The 20538-nt window shown below is 33.2% G+C and overlaps 1 protein-coding gene across 4 annotated transcripts; it reads right to left on the reverse strand.

Annotated features, from left to right (window-relative positions):
• Window positions 1-1383: 1383 nt before the first annotated feature.
• Window positions 1384-8943, reverse strand: LOC131660593 (transcriptional corepressor LEUNIG-like). Of its 4 annotated transcripts, none has more exons than XM_058929854.1 (18): window positions 8744-8943; window positions 8316-8413; window positions 8077-8186; window positions 7557-7913; window positions 7376-7461; window positions 6673-6751; window positions 6513-6588; window positions 6348-6397; window positions 5900-6211; window positions 5550-5762; window positions 4954-5199; window positions 4723-4867; window positions 3599-3708; window positions 3249-3398; window positions 2522-2677; window positions 2282-2398; window positions 1965-2171; window positions 1384-1860 (listed from the first exon to the last, which is right to left on the reverse strand). In XM_058929854.1, the coding sequence occupies exons 1-18, from the start codon at window positions 8773-8775 to the stop codon at window positions 1717-1719; spliced, it is 2688 nt and encodes an 895-aa protein (XP_058785837.1). In that variant the 5' UTR covers window positions 8776-8943; the 3' UTR covers window positions 1384-1716. The 4 variants fall into 4 exon arrangements, with proteins under 4 accessions (XP_058785837.1, XP_058785836.1, XP_058785839.1 ...); XM_058929853.1 differs by having other exon boundaries at window positions 7376-7464; window positions 8744-8942; XM_058929856.1 differs by having other exon boundaries at window positions 4723-4840; window positions 8744-8941.
• Window positions 8944-20538: the final 11595 nt, after the last annotated feature.

Consider the following 20538-nt stretch of genomic DNA (forward strand, 5'->3'; position numbering starts at 1 on the left):
TTTGAGGAATGCTATAGTTACACCAAAACTTACCTCTAAAGCCTACACAACATGCTGATATTATGTGATGGTTAAATACAATTAAATACAAGTACATATTTCTAAGTGGCTATAAAATACTATAAAAAATAAAAAAACTGCATAAAATACCTTATAATGTTAAAATTTGGTGTCAACTTAGCATTTTTGTTTAATTTTATATATAACATTGCATAAATTAACTATCAATTTCAATACAATGAACTAAGAGAAAATAGATGGTGCACCGACAGTATAAATTATTTTTACACTGTCAACTAATAACAATCATGTATTCCGTCAAGTCAGAGTGTAAATTTTAAAACACTTATATGATTTGCCACTTTAAAATAATTCTTTACAGTGACAGTGCACTATCATTAAAACACTATCATTAAATTCATGAACTAAAATCAAATCAATCTAACACTAATACAATTAAATATTTAGTATCATTATTAACATAAAAAAAAAAAAAAATACTAAAATCAAATCAATAGGACCAACATAATTATATAGTCTAAAATATAGACGATTCAAGAATTTTTCACTCAAGTATATTTAAATTGTTTATGGTTAATAAATTTTTTATGAATTAATTTTATGCAAAAGATAAGTATCTTAGTAAAGTTAAAAGAATTTTTTTAATTTATTTTTTGTTGGAAGCTTAGAAATAAAACAGCCCAAATTAATGTATGATAATAATAAAATAATATAAATCATGAGAGGTGTCTTAAAACAAATACAGCATGTTCAAAGAATTTTCAACTTTTGAGGGGTGCAGCAGCACCCTCCCGCCCCCACGATCCTCCGCCACTGTAAATTCTAAAAATGCATTGCCAAATGCACCTCAAATTCACTCATTTTTGGACAATGTCCCAATTTTATGATTAAATTTACTATGGAAATACATTTACATCCGAAAATACATTCCCAAAATCTCAAGGGCATTTTTTAATTTTCATAGGACGTTCTTCCACCCTATCAAAAACACCATAAGCGCCTTTCTTTTCAAGATCCCCTCAATTTAATTAGAATTCATCAGCAAATAATTTAAAATAACACTTAAAAAAATATTTCACAAAATAAAAGTAAAAACAAGCACACAAAAAAATATTTAACATTTCTTTCAATAATATTATTGACTTTATATTATTCTCTTTCTCAATTCTTTAAATTATCTCATACTTAAATGGATGATAATTTTGTAAAACAACACATTATTTCTCTTTTCCAAGCAAAAATAACTAAATTTCTTAATTGGTCTTAGTTGCATTAATTTAATTATCCTTCAGCAAAGTCTCAAGTTAGAACTTAAAGTCTACACGACTCGGCTCGAGTATTGCAAATGGAAAAAACACACACTACGATAACTATATAGTTCTATAAGTCTCCTCGACTCGGCTCGAATTAGTTGTTACTTGTTAAACAATCTTTCAACATGTCACAATATTCAAGTAAACGACCAACTAGATACAAGATGTGACAGCATGGTAGACTATCTACATTGCAGTGCCATTACATATAGGTTAGAACCTAAAGTCATAGAAAATCAAAACCACCAAAAGGAGAAGATGAGGTGGGTTGATTCAAGAGTCCAAAAGATAACCTACAAAATGTGTGATCAAACACTAACAGAAACCTAAGAGTATCGCGAGTATTGTCAATCGGAGACGGAGTGGAGTTACTTCATGTTACTTACTTCCAGAGCTTGATGAACTTATCGTGACTGGCAGAAGCTACCAAACCATTTACAGTTGAAACCGCCAAGGCAGTAATTAAACCATCATGAGCAGACAAAGTCATTGTCTTGTTCTCGGCCATGTTCCACAGCTCCATCGACTGCACGAGAACGTACCAATTATTAAGCATGTGTTTGTTAATTGCATAATAGAGTAGGAGAAATGACAAATAACGCCAATATCAACGAGACAATAAAGACTTGCCTGATAACAGCCAATGACGAGCAGTGAAGGGTATGTTGGATGAAAAACACATGAATGAAACTTACTTCCATTACAGCTAAGCTCATGAACACATTCCCCTTCATTTCCTGTTCCAAGAGTCCAAATCCTAACTGAGTCCTCGCTCACTGATGCCAGCAACTCTCCAGATGGATCCCAGCTTACAGAATCTATTGTCTTTGTATGACCCTACAACCATAACAGTTCATTAGTTAATATTTTAAGTTCATTTCTAACACTTTGACATTAAGATGCATCACTTTGCGATCCTGACTCTTTGAGTAGAACTACTAACAAACCTTTAATGAATATCGGCAGGCCTGTGTCTCCACGTCAAGTATAGACACAATGTTCTCGGCAGCTGCAGCGAGGTACCTCCCTAAACGAGGTTGAAATCTCATCTGGGTAGTACCACCCTAAGCAACAAGAAGATTGTCATTTGTCAGCAGATTGAAATGAATACATTGTCGATTCCAATACATAAGGCTACAGAGGGGTGTATGTGTATAGAAAGTAAAATAAATTGATTAAGATTCTACCTTGGAGACTCTAACACAGCTGCCGTTGTTTATACTCCAATACCGTATCTCACCGTCACCGTCACAAGAGCAGATAAGGTCATCTTTATTTGGGTGAAAATCTAGTGACATAACAGATGTGGAATGTCCTGTGAATGTGCGAAGAGAATACCCAGGCTGCACAGAAATCATTATTCAGTTAATGCAAAATACCCATTAGAGAAACACAGTTTATCTTCTATACAGACGCAAAGAAACTAACCAAGACTGCAAACATCAACAACATTCCAGCAAAAATATAGATCTAACGCTTGAAATTACAATAACAGGACAACTCTTTTGCCATATACAACACCTAATCTACTAACAACAACAACAATAAAGTCTTATCTCACTAAGTGGGGTCGGCTACATGAATCAAACTCCGTAATAATGTTCTATCCAATACCATGTTTGTCAAACTGAAAATTATGCATAGATTACATTATCTTATGATGTATGAGAGTTATAACATAATTAATGATGGAATAACATCTAGGTCGAACACAAATCATAATCATCAATTCAAATCATTTTTGTGATTCAAAGTATGTAGCACAAACACATTATTGTTATGCTCAATCACTTCTATTTTCTAAAACTAATATTGTCTATGTATTAGTGTTGTGTCTGGTGTCGGTGCTTCATGAAAATAATTTCCCAAAAGTGATATTACTATTAGAGAAAAACAGTAAAGAAATTTACTAACATTGTCAACATCCCAAACCCGGACAGTTTTGTCAAAAGAGGATGTTGCTAGACGCGGCATGGTTGGACTGAAACGGACGTCAGTTATCAAAGATGAATGTTCTTCAAGAGTAGCTTTTTGTTTTAGAGAATCAGTATACCATATAACGGCCTGCATTATGGGAAAATCAGGATGGAAATATAACATTATTCCATATCTAAACATAATAAAGAGAGAAAATTCCTGATTTTTTCTTTCAATATCTTTCAAAAGCAGGACATTTGCACAAAGCTCGTTGCTAATTTCAGAAAGTTGGTGGAACAAAAAAAAGTACAATGAATATTCTTATCAAAATTAATGATTCCCCTAACCTTTTTGTCATGTCCACCGCTTGCAAGTAATTTTCCATCAGATGAGAAATGACAACAGGCAACTTTGCTTGAGCTTGCGCGTACAGAATTTACATCAGAAAATGTGAAGCCTGAAAAAGAGTCCCCTTCCCTTAGCTTATAAATCTTTGCCATTGCCTTGCGTCAAGTAATTAAAGAAAAGTGCAAACGTGTGTACTGGAGTGGCAGAAAATTAGATGAGCAGTGCTGTATATTGCGAAAAATATCCTCACAAAAGTGTGTACTGCACTTAGAAACTGGTTAACTTTTTTTAGGCAAAGCTCTTTACCTGCATACCCACAACTAATAGCTATTTTTCTAATAAAAATTTCTTTCACATGCGGCAAAGTATTTCAAAATAGTGATCGTAGCAGCCAAACCGTCATTATTGCCATTTTCGCTACCATTGTAGGTATAAATGATTGACCCCATCTTTTCATTTTAAAGTTGTGGTAATGATGATCCACCCCAATAGACATCAAATATATAAAACAAATTGGATGGATAAGATTAGGATATCAGTTTTTTTTCAAATGCAAAATTAAAAATTACCAAGTCTAAATTTTAAAGCATAATAAATGCCTGCACTATAAATTCACTTTTCTCTGCATGGCTGATTTTTTTCAACTATGTGATCACATAGCTATAAATAGTTTGCCAGAAATCTGATTGGCATCAACGTTGTAGAAACATAGTGGTACCTGTTTATGTTAATATAGTTAGAGTGAGATTGTTTGAAATTCAAAAAACTATAAAATGGGATATCCATTTAAGCGACACACTTATTCGCGTACTTATCATGAATTTGTTCTCGCACTATTCAGCACTTCACAAATTAGACATACAGATGAGAAACTCATTGCAAGGATGAAGTCAGAATATTTTATGGTCAATATAAAGTTATGAAGCAGGGACACCTCTAAAATTAAGTGTGTTGTGGTGCCTATGTCCTGTGTTTTTACACTGGCAGAGTCAACGTGTCTGTATGTATCGTGTCAAATGTCTGTCCGTGTATGGGTCGTGTCAAATGTTTGTGTCTGTGTCCATGTCTGACTCGGAACCTGTGCTCCATAGATTCTATGAATATGAAGTGGTGTTTACTGCACCTTTGCTTACATCCATACAACGGCCAACATGGTCTCTAGGGTCTGTATCATCCTGTGATAAAAAAGACTCTACATTTTCATCAAGAGATCCATCATCCACAAAGCGATCAACATCAGCCTGCAATTCAAGATCTTTATCATCCCACTGCCAAAATGGAATGTTAATGAGTCTACTTGCAAGGAATGAAATCATTCCTTCCATCAATCAGACCATGAAAAAAAGCAACTCACCAACTGGTTTGAAGGTGATGTAAGAGTCCCAGTGCCATCAGTGCCAAACATCATTAGAGGCTTTGAAGAATTGCCATTATGAGGCAAAGCAGGCATTGACATAGCATCTCCAGGAGTATGAGTTGAGGGTGTTGAAGGTGCTGAACTTGGTGAAGGACCCGCTGTATTTGCTGTTCCTGAACTATTCGCAGGACCTGAAGAAGACACAGTCTGCTTTCTCTTTCTTCCAATCTGGCTTTTCGTAACCTTGAAATGTATTAAAAAAACCAAAATGCATTTAAATAATGGTTTTCACACATTTAAATGCAAAAAACAAAATAAACAATAAAATCATTTTCCAACAACACAATAAAACACTTGAGGTTAAAGAGATTGTTTTGTAATATTAGAACTTGAAACTGGTGAAGAAGCAACCATTAAATAATCAAGGCACGGGCACATCCATAAAATAATCCTGCTGCGACGTCCAAAATTATAAAAACATACCAACAGAAAATTGATGAGACCAACCACAAAAAGGAACACATGCATAATCATGCAACTGGATGTAAAAGCTCACACATGTATGAGATATTGATAGCTATAAAAGGACTGACCTGATCATTTCCTCTATATGAGTTTGACATGCTACCGTCCATGGTGACACTACCACTACCTCCCCCTACTTTATCTTGCTGGTGCATGCTATGATTTGAAGACTGAGACTGCTGATTTGAAAGAGTGTGCTGTTGAAGTTGCTGCTGCTGTAGACTGATGCTCGACTGTTGTTGATGCTGCTGTTGTTGTTGCTGTAGCTGAGCCAGTTTCAACTACACGCAAAAAAAAGACACTTTCAGAAGATGCAAACCATGAAATAGTATAAGAGATTTCTATATATAATTGTTTGACTAATTATGTAACAACTAAATTGGAGTTGAAAAGATACTAATTCAAAGAGAACCAGCACCTTCATTAGCATATCTGTATCTCCACGAGGAAATGGAGGGCCGCCACCATGAAGAGGTGATCCAACATTCGATAACACATCAGCCCCAGGGTTCGAAAGACCGTCCTTATTTAGGCCAATATTCCTATTATTCAGTAGCATTCTCAGCCTCCTACTTTCTTCACTTACGGATGGTGATGTCAAATTCTGTTGTGCAAGCATAAGCTGTTGCTGATGTTGTGGAGTCAACATTTGCAGTTGATGAAAAGGCTGAGGAGACTGCATGAAAGGCTTTTGTTGCTGGAGTAGACCAGAACGTAGATGCTCCAAACCCTAATAAAAGGACGGAAAGGCTTAATAAGGAAAATTAACAACTGAAGTGCATTCACAACAATTAAGGAAATGTGTGTGAAAATAGAAAATATCAGCCGGGAATAAAAATAATAAAAAAATAATAATTATCACATACTGTGAGTGGCCACCCTTTCAAAGTCAAATTGTTATTTCCTTGATTTGATCCTGGCACAAGAAAAATCAAAAAATGCACATTGTTAACTACAATTATAAGCAAGAATTAAAAATATAAGATCACAACTAATATAACATTAAAGCCCAAACTTTCTTATGGAATTACCAGAAATTCCTAACAGTGATCCTTCAGGACCCGCAGCTCTGGGATTTAAAACAGAATTTATATCACTCTTCATATCCTGATTACAAGTGGCAAATCAGGGAAAAGCAGCTGATATGGAATATAAGAAGTAACAAGATAACTCTAGGAAATAAGGTGTTACCGTTGTAGACCCTGGTAATTGCTGACTACGAGCTTGAACTTGTGGAGACATCCCACCAGCGGCGCCATGCAAAACTTGCCTGAAATCAAAAAAATTGGTAGAGTAAACACCCACCGATATCGAGATTGCATAATGTAAGAGAATTGAACTTGCAAGAGAATTGAACTTGCAAGAGAATTGAACACCAGAAATTATTTTTAAAATAAGAAACACATGACCATTGAATTATCAAAGTCAGAAGTACAGTCCAGAAGATTATGGCCCTAGCTTGGATAAATAGCTTATAGCCATAAGCACTACTCCACATGGTGCTCATGTATAAGCTATTTCTCTAACAAAAGATAAAATAAAGTCAAATTGTTTTCATAATGCTTATAAGTTGTTTTTATAAACTATCTTGAAGAGCTTAAAGAAATAAGCTGGAAACAGCTAATGGGCGTGTCATAAACTGTTTCTTTAAGCTCAAACACTCTCAGAAGTGTTTATATCTGCAGCTAATCCAAATAGGCCTTATATGATAAAGGAATGTCTTTTATTTCACATTAATAAAGTGATGTTTAATAAAGTGATGTTTAACTCATAATATATCAGATGAAACTTCAATGAACAAAGCCACAGACAAATAATTGAAGAACAAACTATCTTCTGTCTCCACAAGACTTACATATTAAGCAATAAAGTACAGTTTCTAAAAAAAACTCACCCTGAAGGCTGACCAGAAGTTGCAGCTGACTTCAATATCGAGGCATGACTTGGGTCCAAGAGTTGACCCATGTTCTCACCAAATCTCTGCTGTATACCATACCAAAACAAAGCAATGAACATAGGCATTATAAAAACAGCATTCATCTTGTAGTTGTCAGATAAGCAGAACATTTTCCTACCTTCATTGCTGCATCATCCAAAGAATCCCTCTGTAGGGGAACTTTTAACCTTTCCTCATACATCTTTGTTGCTATTGCATTTGCAGTTCCCGGGTTTCCACCTAACCCATTTGCGCTACCATTTAAGAGATGAGCCCTGTCCCTACTTTGTTGTTGTTGTTGTGGTTGCGACTGCTGTTGCTGCTGCGATTGTGGCTGTTGTTGCTGCTGATGTTGTTGCTGCTGCTGTTGCTGTTGTTGAGCATGTCTCTGCAACATAAGTTGTTGCATCTGCATGTGTTGTTGCTGCTGATGTTGCAACTGCTGCGGTTGAGGTTGTTGCTGCTGTTGTTGTTCCCTTGCCTTAACTAATTGAGTCTGAATACAAAATTTCACATACCAAAATTAAAAGCAATAACAACTAAATTTCATCTTTTCTTGTAATAATTTAGTAAAATGTAGCTCCTACTTTGCCATCAACTTAACAAAGGCACCACCAAGAAAAAGATAGCATAATATGAAAGATTTCCAACCAACCAACCTCTATATACGATGCAGCAACCTCGGAGTGTTTCTCATTAGTCCTGGCAATAAAAATATCCCAGAAAACCGACCACCACTCAAACAGAAAACCACCAGGAGCATCAATAGCTGCAACCCCATGTCACAACCAACCACACACACACAAACAAAGCAACAAAGTCAAGAAAATGAACAAACACAAGATGAGAGTAAAAAAACACAAAAAAAACACCACCTTTAAACCTAGTTTTTTCTTACCAACAGGGTCCGAGGATACTTTTCCCTCGGCTTGAAAAGCCTGAGCAGAAGCCTTCAAGTCCCTCTTAACAAGATAATCATGAATGTAAACATCCAACCTGAAATTTCAACTACCATCAGCATAAAAATCGAAACTTTACACCGACATTCCAAAAAAAACACACAAAAATTGAATTTTCATAAGCCAAAATTAGCAATTTCTTGTAAAACTTGCAGAAAACTACAAACCCTAAGAAACTCAAAACATACAAAAAAAAGTGTGCATTCATGATAAACATAAAATAAAAGTGCAGAAAACCGAATAAAACAAAAACAGAAACAAAAAACCCAAAAGAGAAATCAAGAAAGTGGAAAAGAACGAATAGAGCATGAAATAGAAAAGCCAAGTTAATAAAATGACGAATAAGAAACGAAAGGTTGAAACTTGCATCTTATCAGCTTCCCAGTTAGTCTGAGACATGGTTGTGAAGCGAAAAGATGAGCGAGTAAAGGTGAATAGAGGGTGGGGTGTTGGTTGAATGAGTAGGGTGTATGTAGTAGTAGCGGGAGAGTTTGATTTTGAAGCGGTTGCTGTGACGGTGAAGAAGAGAAAAGTGAAAAGAGAGAGAGAAGAAGAAGTAGAAAATATAAGAATGAACAGAACCAACGTCGTTAGATATATAAAGGAGGATTTCTTTATTCGTTCATTTAATAATATATTTATTTGTTTGAACAAATTCCTGCAATTATTTATTCTAATAACTAGTAACAAACCCGTGCGTTCGCACGGGTTCTGGTACGGTACACGCATTTGTTTTAGATGTATATTTTTTAATAGAAAAAAATTATATTAAAAGTAATTAATATTTTGTGGAAAAAAAAGAACAATTAACATTAAATTGTGTCTGAAGAAAATTAGGAACAAAATTGAAATCACCAAAATTAAATTGTGTCTAAATAACCTTTTGTAATTTCACGTTCCCGTTAATAATCAATATTTTGATCAGTAACTTCATGTTCCCGTTAATATTTAATAATTTGCTCAGTAACTTCGTTCCCGTTAATTTCAAAATATTTTGATTAGTAACTTCATGTTTTCGTTAATATTCAATATTTTGATCAGTAACTTCGTGTTCGTATTAATATTAAATATTTTAGTCAGTAACTTCAAGTTCCCGTTAATATTCAATATTGTGATCAGTAACTTCATGTTCCCGTTAATATTCAAAATTGTTATTAGTAACTTCATGTTCCCGTTATTATTCAATATTTTAATCAGTAACTTTAGGTTCCCGTTAATATTCAATTTTGGGATCAGTAACTTTATGTTCCCGTTAATGTTCACTATTTTGATCAGTAATTTCATATTCCCTTAATATTCAATATTTTAATTAGTAACTTTAGGTTCCCGTTAATATTCACTATTTTGATCAGTAACTTCATGTTCCCGTTAATATTCAATATTTTAATCAGTAACTTTAGGTTCTCGTTAATATTCAATATTTTAATCTGTAACTTCAAATTTTCGTTAATATTCAATATTGTGATCAATAACTTCATGTCCCCGTTAATAAAAAATATTTTAATCAGTAACTTCAGGTTTCCGTTAATATTCAATATTATGGTCAGTAACTTCATTTATAGACTTCATTTAGATAAATAATTAATTATTTCGTGTATAAAAATATTTATATCAATAATAGATTTTTTCTCGTATACCATTTTTAGATTAAAAGTATTTAATCATAAATACCATTTATAGACTTCATTTTTGTTTAGGTATGATTTACAAATGTTTCGATCAATAGTAAATTTCGTATATAAAAATATTTATATCTATAATAAATTTTCTCCCGTATACCATTTTTTAATAAAAATATTTGGGTCATAAATACCATTTTTTCGTAAACAATAGATTTTTTTTCCGTATACAAATATTATTTTTGTTTAGATATCATTTACAAAATTATTTGGATCAACATTAAATTTTCGTATATTAAAATATTTAGATCATTAATATATATTTTTTCCTGTATACCATTTTTGGATCAAAAACATTTGATCATAAATACAACTTCTCGTATATAAAAATATTTAGGTCAATAATAGATTTTTCCCATATACAGACTTCATTTTTGTTTAGGTATCATTAACCAAATTATTTGGATCAATAGTAAATTTCGTATATAAAAATATTTACATCAATAGTAGTTTTTTCCTATATACCATTTTGGAATAAAAAATATTTGGATCATAAATAACATTTTTCATAAATAATAATACAAATATTATTTTTATTTAGGTATTATTTACAAAAATATTTGGATCAATATTAAATTTTCGTATAAAAAAATATTTAGATCAATAATAGATATTTTTCCTATATCATTTTTGGATCAAAAATATTTGATCATAAATACCATTTCTCGTATATAAAAATATTTAGATCAATAATAAATTTTTTTCCCGTATACAGACCTCATTTTTGTTTAGATATCATTTACAAAAATATTTGGATCAATAATAAATTTCGTATATAAAAATATTTAGATCAATAGTAGATTATTTTCCCGTATATCATTTTGGAATACAAATATTTGGATCATAAATACAATTTTTCGTAAACAATAGATTTTTTCCATATACAAATATTATTTTGTTTAGGTGTCATTTACAAAAATATTTGGATAAATATCAAGTTTTTGTATATAAAAATATTTAGAACAATAATAGATTTTTTGGCCTATTCCACTTTTGAATAAAAAGTATTTGGATCATAAATAACATTTTTCGTATATAAAAATATTTAGATCAATAATAGATTTTTTTCTCGTATACAAACTTCATTTTTGTTTAGGTATCATTTACAAAAATATTTGGATCATTTGTATATAAAAATATTTAGATCAATAGTAGATTTTTTTCCGTATATCATTTTTGAATAAAAAATATTTGAATCATAAATACAATTTTTCGTAAATAATAGATTTTTTTCGTATACAAAAATATTTGGATCAATATTAAATTTTTGTATATAAAAATATTTATATCAATAATAGATTTTTTTGAATAAATTTTCCCTGTATATTATTTTTTATTAAAAAAAATTCGGTCATAAATATCATTTTTCGTATATAAAAAAATATATATCAATAATAATATTTTTTATAATATTTTTTTGGAAGAAATAAGTCAGAAAGTGATGAAATAAAAAAAATAGAGAATTGAGAGAGATATGATAAGTTTGATAAAATATAAGAGTTGTATTATTTTAATAATAAAATTAAGAACTTTTTGGCGCAAAGACCAAAAAAGCACAATTTTAATGTGGTGTCAAATAATCAAATAAGGATATTTTTGACTTTTCCACAACTATTAATTTTCTTATATTATAGATTAATTGATTGAGGTGAGGGTGAAAAAAGTCTATTATTGTTGACAGAATCATATATCACGCATAGCAAAAGAATAATAATATAAAACTATATTGATACTACATTGGTTTGAGAAAATAAATATTAAATAGTAGCAACATGCATTGAATGACATGAGGATGAAGCTACTCTGCCAATCCTTATGAAAATAGATGTTAAATTGTAACACTGAACGATGCACAGATAGTTTCAAAATTAAAGGAGAATAGTAATGAAAGTGATATAAGTTATCTTAGTGTGCTATTAGTGGACAATCAGTTGCTTTCAACATGTTATATAAATAAATAACATGGAGGGTGATATAATTTTCCAACGTTCACTGATATGAACTTTTTAATAATTCTAAAAACTTTTAATAAAATAGATCCCATTATTATTCATATTAATTTATATGAAAAATGATATGATGATGTCCAAATGGAGTTATATATTTAAAGTAAAATCTAAATATTCAATGAAGAAATCTATGTTTAAGTTAATTACAGGCCATACAGTTCACACAAAATGTCAATATCAATTCAAATGCATATACAAACACATTGCAAGAGACCAGATAATTGAAATTAAACTACAACAACCATTTTCCCGAAAGCAATTTAGTATTCAAAAGTATCCTGAACATAATTAAATCCTACAAAATCTAACACATTACTATTCCTTTACTTATGATGTTTTAAAATAATATAGCATGCCTTAAGAATTTAGGAAAATTGGAGGAATTAATTAGTTGAATAAACCAGTTTTAGGAGTGATCCAAGCACACCTTTTCTTGGATTGTTAGCCATCAAGAGGAGGGGATTCTAACACACCTTCAGAAACAACACATTTTAGCTTCGACACAAACCGCTTCCTTGTAAAACCATACTATTAGATCAAGTCAACCTTCCAGTAAAAGCCCAGCTATGAAATGAATCAGTAGACACATTATACAAACACAGAGCATTCATATACAAATTAGAATGCAACAACTGCTCGTGTCGGCGGAGCACTAAAGAAACACTGGAAGAATGTGACTGAGGAGAAGCATTTTTCTTCTCTCTAGCTTCACCGCAAACAAAACAATAGCTTTACCGCAGACAAAACAATAACTTTACCGCAAACATATAAAGGTTTTTTCAGTATTGAATAAAGTTGTACAAATCGAATCTACAGAGACTACGCAAGTTTACCAAGACTCTCAAGTTTGACAACTTATATAAGAAGCATCGTATATAGTTATCAACTAATGAAATGTAGTAAAAAATATTAAATAGAAACCAAAATGATACAAAGAAAAATGGTGCTACCTAGGCCTTTTGATTGGGAGATACATGACACCAAATAACAGACACACAATTAACAACTAATGTCAAAAACTGGTGTTTGATATCATCTTCTAAAGCATATGTTAGAGTTTTTCTGTCAATAATCAGTGCATGTGCAACATGTGGGTCTTCTCGAGCTTCATCAATTGTGAGGAATCACTGATTTGAGTCAAGATGTTGCCTTTGATTACCTGAGAGGTATGCCTATCATTAGATGAAATCCATGTCTAAATAGTAAAAATGTCTACTAAATCTTAGCGAAATGAATACCTCTTTTCCCAACATTGATTAGTGAATTTGAATTTGTAGTAGAGATACACATTTGCTTCATACCATATTGAAGCAAACTACATGAATATCTGCACCATAAAAAAACAATTATCCAACTCATTTAAATTTAGTAAATTCAAGCTTAAAATTGAAAATGCATATAGCATTATGAAGTTAAATAATTCATAGTAGGCATACTTGTTTCCATTCATAGATAATCCATTAAATATGATACTACACAACCAGGAAATAATGAATGTCAAAGTTTAGAGAGGAAAGTTAAAAGTCTCTCTATAACAACTTTTGTGTTAATGCAAGGTCTTCAATAAAAATAAATACTCCACTTGCAAATAAACTATTGCTCCTCGTACCAACCCTTGTAAACTTCGCAAATTAAACTCCAACTGCAACCATATTTGAAAAACCTGCAAATCTGCCACCTTTAAGTACCCTTCCAAAATTACTGCATACACAAAATAAGCATTTGATCCCTATGTTATATTTGAAAGAATAGTCAATCAAAGAATAGAGATTGATTAACAATAAATTTGACAGTATCAAGGCCTATAGAGCAAACAATTTCTTGCTATTAATTCAACATGTTAGCCTACATAAATACGAACATGATAAAGTTCCCTGATAAATTACAGGCAACATACCAGGAGTATCATAAAAAGGCAGTGATCAACAATGAGCCACTTAGGTATGTTAATAAACTACAACCCAATGCCAGATCCATAGAAAAATGCACATAGATTAATGGTTATAGCAAGCATCAATCACACACATGTCATCATCATCATCATTACTCATTCCCCGTAACTACTGCAAAGTCTACATAAATAATAAACATCTGTTAACCAAAAGAATTTTAATGTTTTGCAAGAATTAACAAATAATGTAGGGGAAAACACCTTTTTTACATGTGCAACATAAAAAAAACTCTCAGATCTTACAAATTGAAGGAAAAATGTTTTAACACTTACATTGATTCAACATTGGGAGCATATGATGGTGAAAAAATTCTAAAATTTCAATGTCAGGTAGGGAATCAATGTTAAAAAAAAATCAAACACAGATCTCCATCTATTTGCTCGCTTGGAAAAAAAATCAAACACAAGTGTGAATATACAACTCAAAAGCATATCTCCATCTATTTGTTCGCTTGGAAAAAAACCACAACCCGTAAGAATATGCATCTAATATAAAGAATATGAACATAAAAGGTCGAATTTCTTACCACATCAAACATAGATTTTTATACCATCATCGTTTCTGGTGTATAGAACCCTAAAATCTGAACATATATGTACGAAGAAGAAACCCTAAAATCTGCACATATAAAATATCAATTAATATATACACAAAATATATGCAAAATTTTTGGAGCTTTACGATAGATATATCACCGCAAAATCGCCGAAAAACGTTAAATCTGTCGCCATCAACTCTTCGCTTGAAACAAAACCATAACCCATAAATAGATCTTCATCTTCTTCGCTTGAAATTGAATCGACGCCCTAAAAACAACATAAAAGTTTCTTTGAAATATTGTGGATTTTGTCTAAGATTCATAGGTAGACAGTGGAAGATGATAAAAGTTGAAGTTGAGATGAACAATGAGGAATGTGAGGAGACCTGAGTTTCAAGGTGAGAGAGAAGAGAGGTGGCGTGTGAGCAACATTGACATGTTTTGGAGTACAGAAATGTGTTGTCTTGGGTAAGTGTGAAACTGTTCACGCTAAAAATGGTTTGCATTTCAAATATTGTATTTTTTTCTGTTAGCATTTAGTTGTAAGTGAACTATCAGGACAAAACTTTTTGCTTTTTGTACACAAAACCAAGTAAATATGTTTGACTTAGAACCAATAGTACAATTTGGTTGCAAAAAGTATTTTTTGGACACAAAATACCCCCATATTGATAAGGTGGAGGGCAAAGATAAAAGGTTAAATTGGTGTTTTTCAGAGCCATTAATTTTCTTATATTATAGATAAATTCAGGTAGTAACTTGACAGCTAGCTAAATGAGAAAATAAAATACTAATAATTTACAAAATGAAGATTAAAGAATTTGTTTATTCACATAATAGTAATGATTAGAATTGGGAATGATGTAGATGAGGTAATAATAGAACTTCTTTAGCATTTGTCATAAAAAGAGCTAGCTACATTAACAAGCCTATGGACTCTTCCATTGGCTATTCTCCTCTAAGATATGCCTTATTGGAATTTGTAAGTTCTTGGTAAAACGGTAAAAAGGATCGTCAGTCTTGTCCTATCTTATGTTCGTCAAAAAAAACGGGACAAACAAGTCCGTCAATTAAAATAGAGCTAAAAATCAAGCTCGTCCCGCTAAGGTGGCGGACGGCAGACTTGTCCTTCTATTTTTTTATTAATTTAACTTTACATTTTTTAATAGATTAATACTTTTTATCTTTTAATTAAATTTTTTACTTATTTTTTAAAATATTTTTTATAAAACATCCATTTAACAAATTTTACTTAAAAAAATGTTGCATATATTTACAAATAAATGTATAAATTAAATCATTAAGAATTGAAATTATTAGAATTAACTATAAAAATGGCAAACTTAAGGCAGAATAGGTAGAACAAATGGTGAGGCGGGTTTTGGCAGGCGGACTTTAATAGACGGCGACCTTAAAATCTCAACTCAATCTGCCATTTTATGGCGAGTGCAGGGGCCGGCCTGGCGGGCCACGGCCCGTTTTGCCACCCCTATTCGGGATATATCTCGGATAGGTTATCAAACCTCTAAATAAATCTAAGTGTTTCGCTCTTATTAGACCTCGCGTTTGAAGGACTTATGTACGTCTATGATGTATATCCTGGATAGACTATCAAATTGCCTCCGTTTGGGACGTATATTTCAAATAGGTTGTCAAACCGCCAAATAAACTTAAGTGTTTCGCTCGTACCAGGCCTCACGTGTGGGAGGCTTATGTATGTCTGGGATGTATATCCCGGATAGACAATCAACCTGCCCCAAACCTATATAGACTATCAAATTGGGGTGGCAAAATGGGTCGTGACCTATCAAGTCAGCCTATGCACCCGCCAAAAAATGGCGGGTTGAGTTGGGATTTTGGGTTTGTCGTCCACCAAAACCTGCTGTCTGCCAAAGCTTGCCCCGCCAATACCCGTTGTCTGCCTCGCCTATTTGTTCAGCCTGTTCCGCCTTAAGCCTACCCTTTTTTAGTTAATTCTAGTAATTTCAATTCTCGATAGTTTTAATTTATACATTTATTTGTGAACATATGCAATAATTTTTGAAGTAAAATTTGTTAAAAAGATTATTTATAAAAAATAAGTGAAAATTTTAATTGAAAGGTAAAACAAGACTATTAATCTATTTAAAAAATAAACAAATTAAAAAATTGGCGGGGCAGACATGATTTTTATGCCCATTTCACTTGGCGGGCTTGTCCTCCCCGCTTATTTTTTAGCGGACAGCCGGTGTTGCAACCCATTCTACCAAAGCGACCTAGACCAGTTTCGTCTATCAAGTCTCTCTTTAATGCGGAAGACATCCTTAACAATAGAGTTTAATGTCTTTTATGGCTTCTCAGACCACAAGAGAACCACAACAATAAAAGGTCATAATGTGATACACACTGCAATTTTTCCTGACCATCTCCGAAAATTATCACATTATTCTTCAATAATAGTTTTATTTTGGAAAATAATGGTATATTGGATAAGTTAATTATTTAATTTATGTTATTTGATAAAATTAATGAATTTATTTTATAAAGTTTTTTATATTCAATAAATTTGGTATTTTTAATTTATAAATATTAAATAATATAAAAAATATTTGTTTGATTAAGATTGATTTTTAACCAATAAGATAGCATGAGTTAAACGGAAAGAAAAACTAGTCCCTTATAAACTACTAGCTACTTGAAGTAGTTCATAAAAGAACATTATAAACTAGTAAAACAAATTATAAATTCTTAAGAAAAATTTGTTAAAGTAGTTGATTAAAAAATTAGAGAATCTCTAACCCCATCCCTTGAGTTTCTCATGTACCATACGTGTATTATATATGGGAGGACTACACAGCATGCCCCTGTGCGGTGTGCACGGATGCAGATGTTGTCATAGGTGACAGATGGAGCCTCCATTCCAACTAGAGCTGTCAAAATGGGCCGAAGCTCATGGGCCGGCCCATTGGGCCCTGAAAAAGTTAGGGCTTGGGCCTTATTTTTCGAGCCCATTTACATCTGGGCCTTTTTAAGCCCCGCCCGTAAAAGCCCTAAAAAATATGGGCCGACCCGTATGGGCCATGGGTAGCCCGCCAGCCCGAAAAAAATAAAAAATAATTAAAAGTAAACCTTTCTTAACCCATAAAAAAATAAACAAAATAATATTAGCTACGGATGCAGTAACGCAGTATAATATATTAAGCAATGGATATATGGTTAAATTGAATAATTTTTTTATTCATTATAAACAGGGTGCATATTTTGGTTATATAGTTATATAATATGGCTATATGGTTATACTATGGTTATAAAATGGTTATAGTTATATTGAATATTTTTCCTATTCGTTATAAACAAAGTGCATATTATATGGTTATACTGTTATATGGTAGAAGTGTTTCTATATAATCTGATGCTCGTTGTTGTTATTGTGTTGATTTACATGTAGGTATATATATATATATATATATATATATATATATATATATATATATATATATATATATATATATATATATATATATATATATATATATATATATATATATATATATATATATATATATATATATATATGGGCCCGTATTAGGTATTATATTTTAATTGTTAACCTAATATAAAAGGAAGAAGAATTTTTTTAAATGGGTCCCTTTAGGGCCTGGGGCCGGGTAGCCCGCAGCCCAGCCAGGGCTGGGCCTGGGTAGTAAAATAAGAGCTCATTTAAATATGGGTATTTTGGGCTCGGCCCTGAAAAGCCCAAGGCCCGCATGGGCCGACCCGTTTAGGGTCGGGTAGCGCATATTGACAGCTCTAATTCCAACAGATGGACCTGATACATCCGTTGTAGCAAAGGTACATGTTACATCCGTCCCAGTTGAGGGGTCTTCCACATCTACTACCTCACATACGCCCTCCGCCCGCAGGCATTGACGGGACACTTCTTCTACTCATGTGCCACCTCATGAGCTGCATGAGGAGGCTGATGCGCATGAGGAGCATGTGGGCTACCCAGCGGGTCCTTTAGATTCATCCCTGTTGACATGGTATGTTGATCATTCAGCTAGAATTTCTTAGACTTATTATTTATTACTTTTTTGTCCTTAGTGAAAATTAATTATTTATAACTTTGCTAATTACTAACAGTGTTTTCTTTTGAAAAATTCACAATAGGGATCCGCAAAAGTTCTACAACCACGACGAGAAAATTGTCTCTCTCGTGCAACCTACCGAGTTGTTGTTCGAAGATGTCCTTGCATCTTTTGGATTGAAGGACCTGTGTCAAATTGGGTATCACATGATACATAATGAGATGTTGATGGTACATGCCTCATGCATACACCTATTAGGGGAACCCTTCTTGGTATTGGTAGGCTAACCAAGGAGGTCGAGGGAGGTTCTTATTGCTGAGCTCATGACTGATCTTGAGGACGCGCTTGAGGAGGTGGAGAGGACCCGCGACGTGCACGTGAGATTTTCCTTCTTAACGCGACAGTACGAGGTCGAGCTCCTTGTGGCACAACAGGCTACTAGTGACCCAATAGAGGAGGACATACACAGGCAGTAGGTGCTATGTTACTTCTTATTTTTGTTAGGCACTCTTGTTATTCGTGGACACCAGCTCCTCGTACACATACATTATTTACCCGAAGTACTTATCGGATACCGCACGTATCCATGAGTACAACTGTGGAGCAGCTACATTGGCGTACAACTACCATAAACTAGGAGAGGGCTGCCTGTGGAAGGTAAGGACTGTTGTTGGCTGTTGTTCCCTTTTAGTGGTAACAATTTTATATCATTCTACTTTTTTGCAAAGTGTTCATTATATATTTGTGATAATGTTTAACCCCCGTTTTTTTCCAGGGTTGGATATTACACCACTTCCTCATGATCATTGGTTGGGGAGAGGTGCATGACTACACTACGGCCATGCCCCGTGCTAGTGCCTACATCCCCCTCAGAGGGATCCTTACAGGTACTCTATTGACTGCATGGCTGTAGAGGGCATCTGATACGACTGTTATGCTGCTCACCGTGAGACGGTTCCATGGGATCATATTGCCTTATATTATGGATGGTTGGCTGCCAATTTGACCATCATTGTTTGTTATCTTCTAGAGCGCGTCATGCGATAGTTCGACTACTATTAGACAATACCTCACAACCCTATTGTCTTCGCTCCTATCTTGATGACCCGTCGGTAGATAGATAGGGTCTTTGCAGACTGGGAGCATCACATGGTTCATGACGAGGCTCGAGCGACCAGATCAAAGAGAGACTGGAGTTGCGCTGATGGGTACATCACTTGGTACTTCAAGGTGTCACACCCCTAGATGATCCCCATTGTAGTGGGATCACCGCCCAGGCCAGCTCATGAGGAGATCTTGCAAACTCATTAGTCTCAGTTGGACCATATTGACAATGTTCTTCCTCGATATCGTTAGATACTTTACATGGCGCGGGCAGGCATTGCCAATGGTTTCTTCCCTAAGGGGTCTGATCATAGGCGTATACTGGATTGTATCATTAAGGTGGCAGATGAGGCATTTTTGTACCATCGACATTGTTCCAGGATCGGTGGGGCACTTGACGGTAGAGGCAAAGTAGCCAATAGACGACGTGGTGGACGCAGAGGCAGAGCCAGGGTAGATGAGGAATATGTTGTCCAACACACACAGTAGTGATGCATGTGGTTTTATTGATATATATATATATATATATATATATATATATATATATATATATATATATATATATATATATATATATTACATTTTTGCACTTTATTTTGATTATGTATTTGACACTATTAGAATGATTTATATACAATGTACTTTTTTTCGTACTATATTTCATTGTCTTTAAATTGCACTACTTTGATGTACTATAATTTGATGTTCCATTTTTGTTAAAAATATTGGAGTTTTGAAGTGAAATAATACTGATTTAAAATATAACAGAAGGTTTCGTAGGTACATCTGCGGAACACTTTATTTTTAACACAT

This window comes from Vicia villosa, linkage group LG3, assembly GCF_029867415.1.
Source record: "Vicia villosa cultivar HV-30 ecotype Madison, WI linkage group LG3, Vvil1.0, whole genome shotgun sequence".
NCBI lineage: Eukaryota > Viridiplantae > Streptophyta > Magnoliopsida > Fabales > Fabaceae > Vicia > Vicia villosa.

Excerpts from the sequence above, each read along its gene's own strand:
- LOC131660593 (XM_058929853.1), bottom strand. The coding sequence starts at position 8,775 with ATGTCTCAGACTAACTGGGAAGCTGATAAGAT. Across the intron at positions 6,752-7,375 it reads ACTTCTGGTCAGCCTTCAGG|GCAAGTTTTGCATGGCGCCG; the intron begins GTGAGTTTTTTT and ends TTTTGATTTCAG. Across the intron at positions 6,589-6,672 it reads AATTACCAGGGTCTACAACG|GATATGAAGAGTGATATAAA; the intron begins GTAACACCTTAT and ends ACTTGTAATCAG.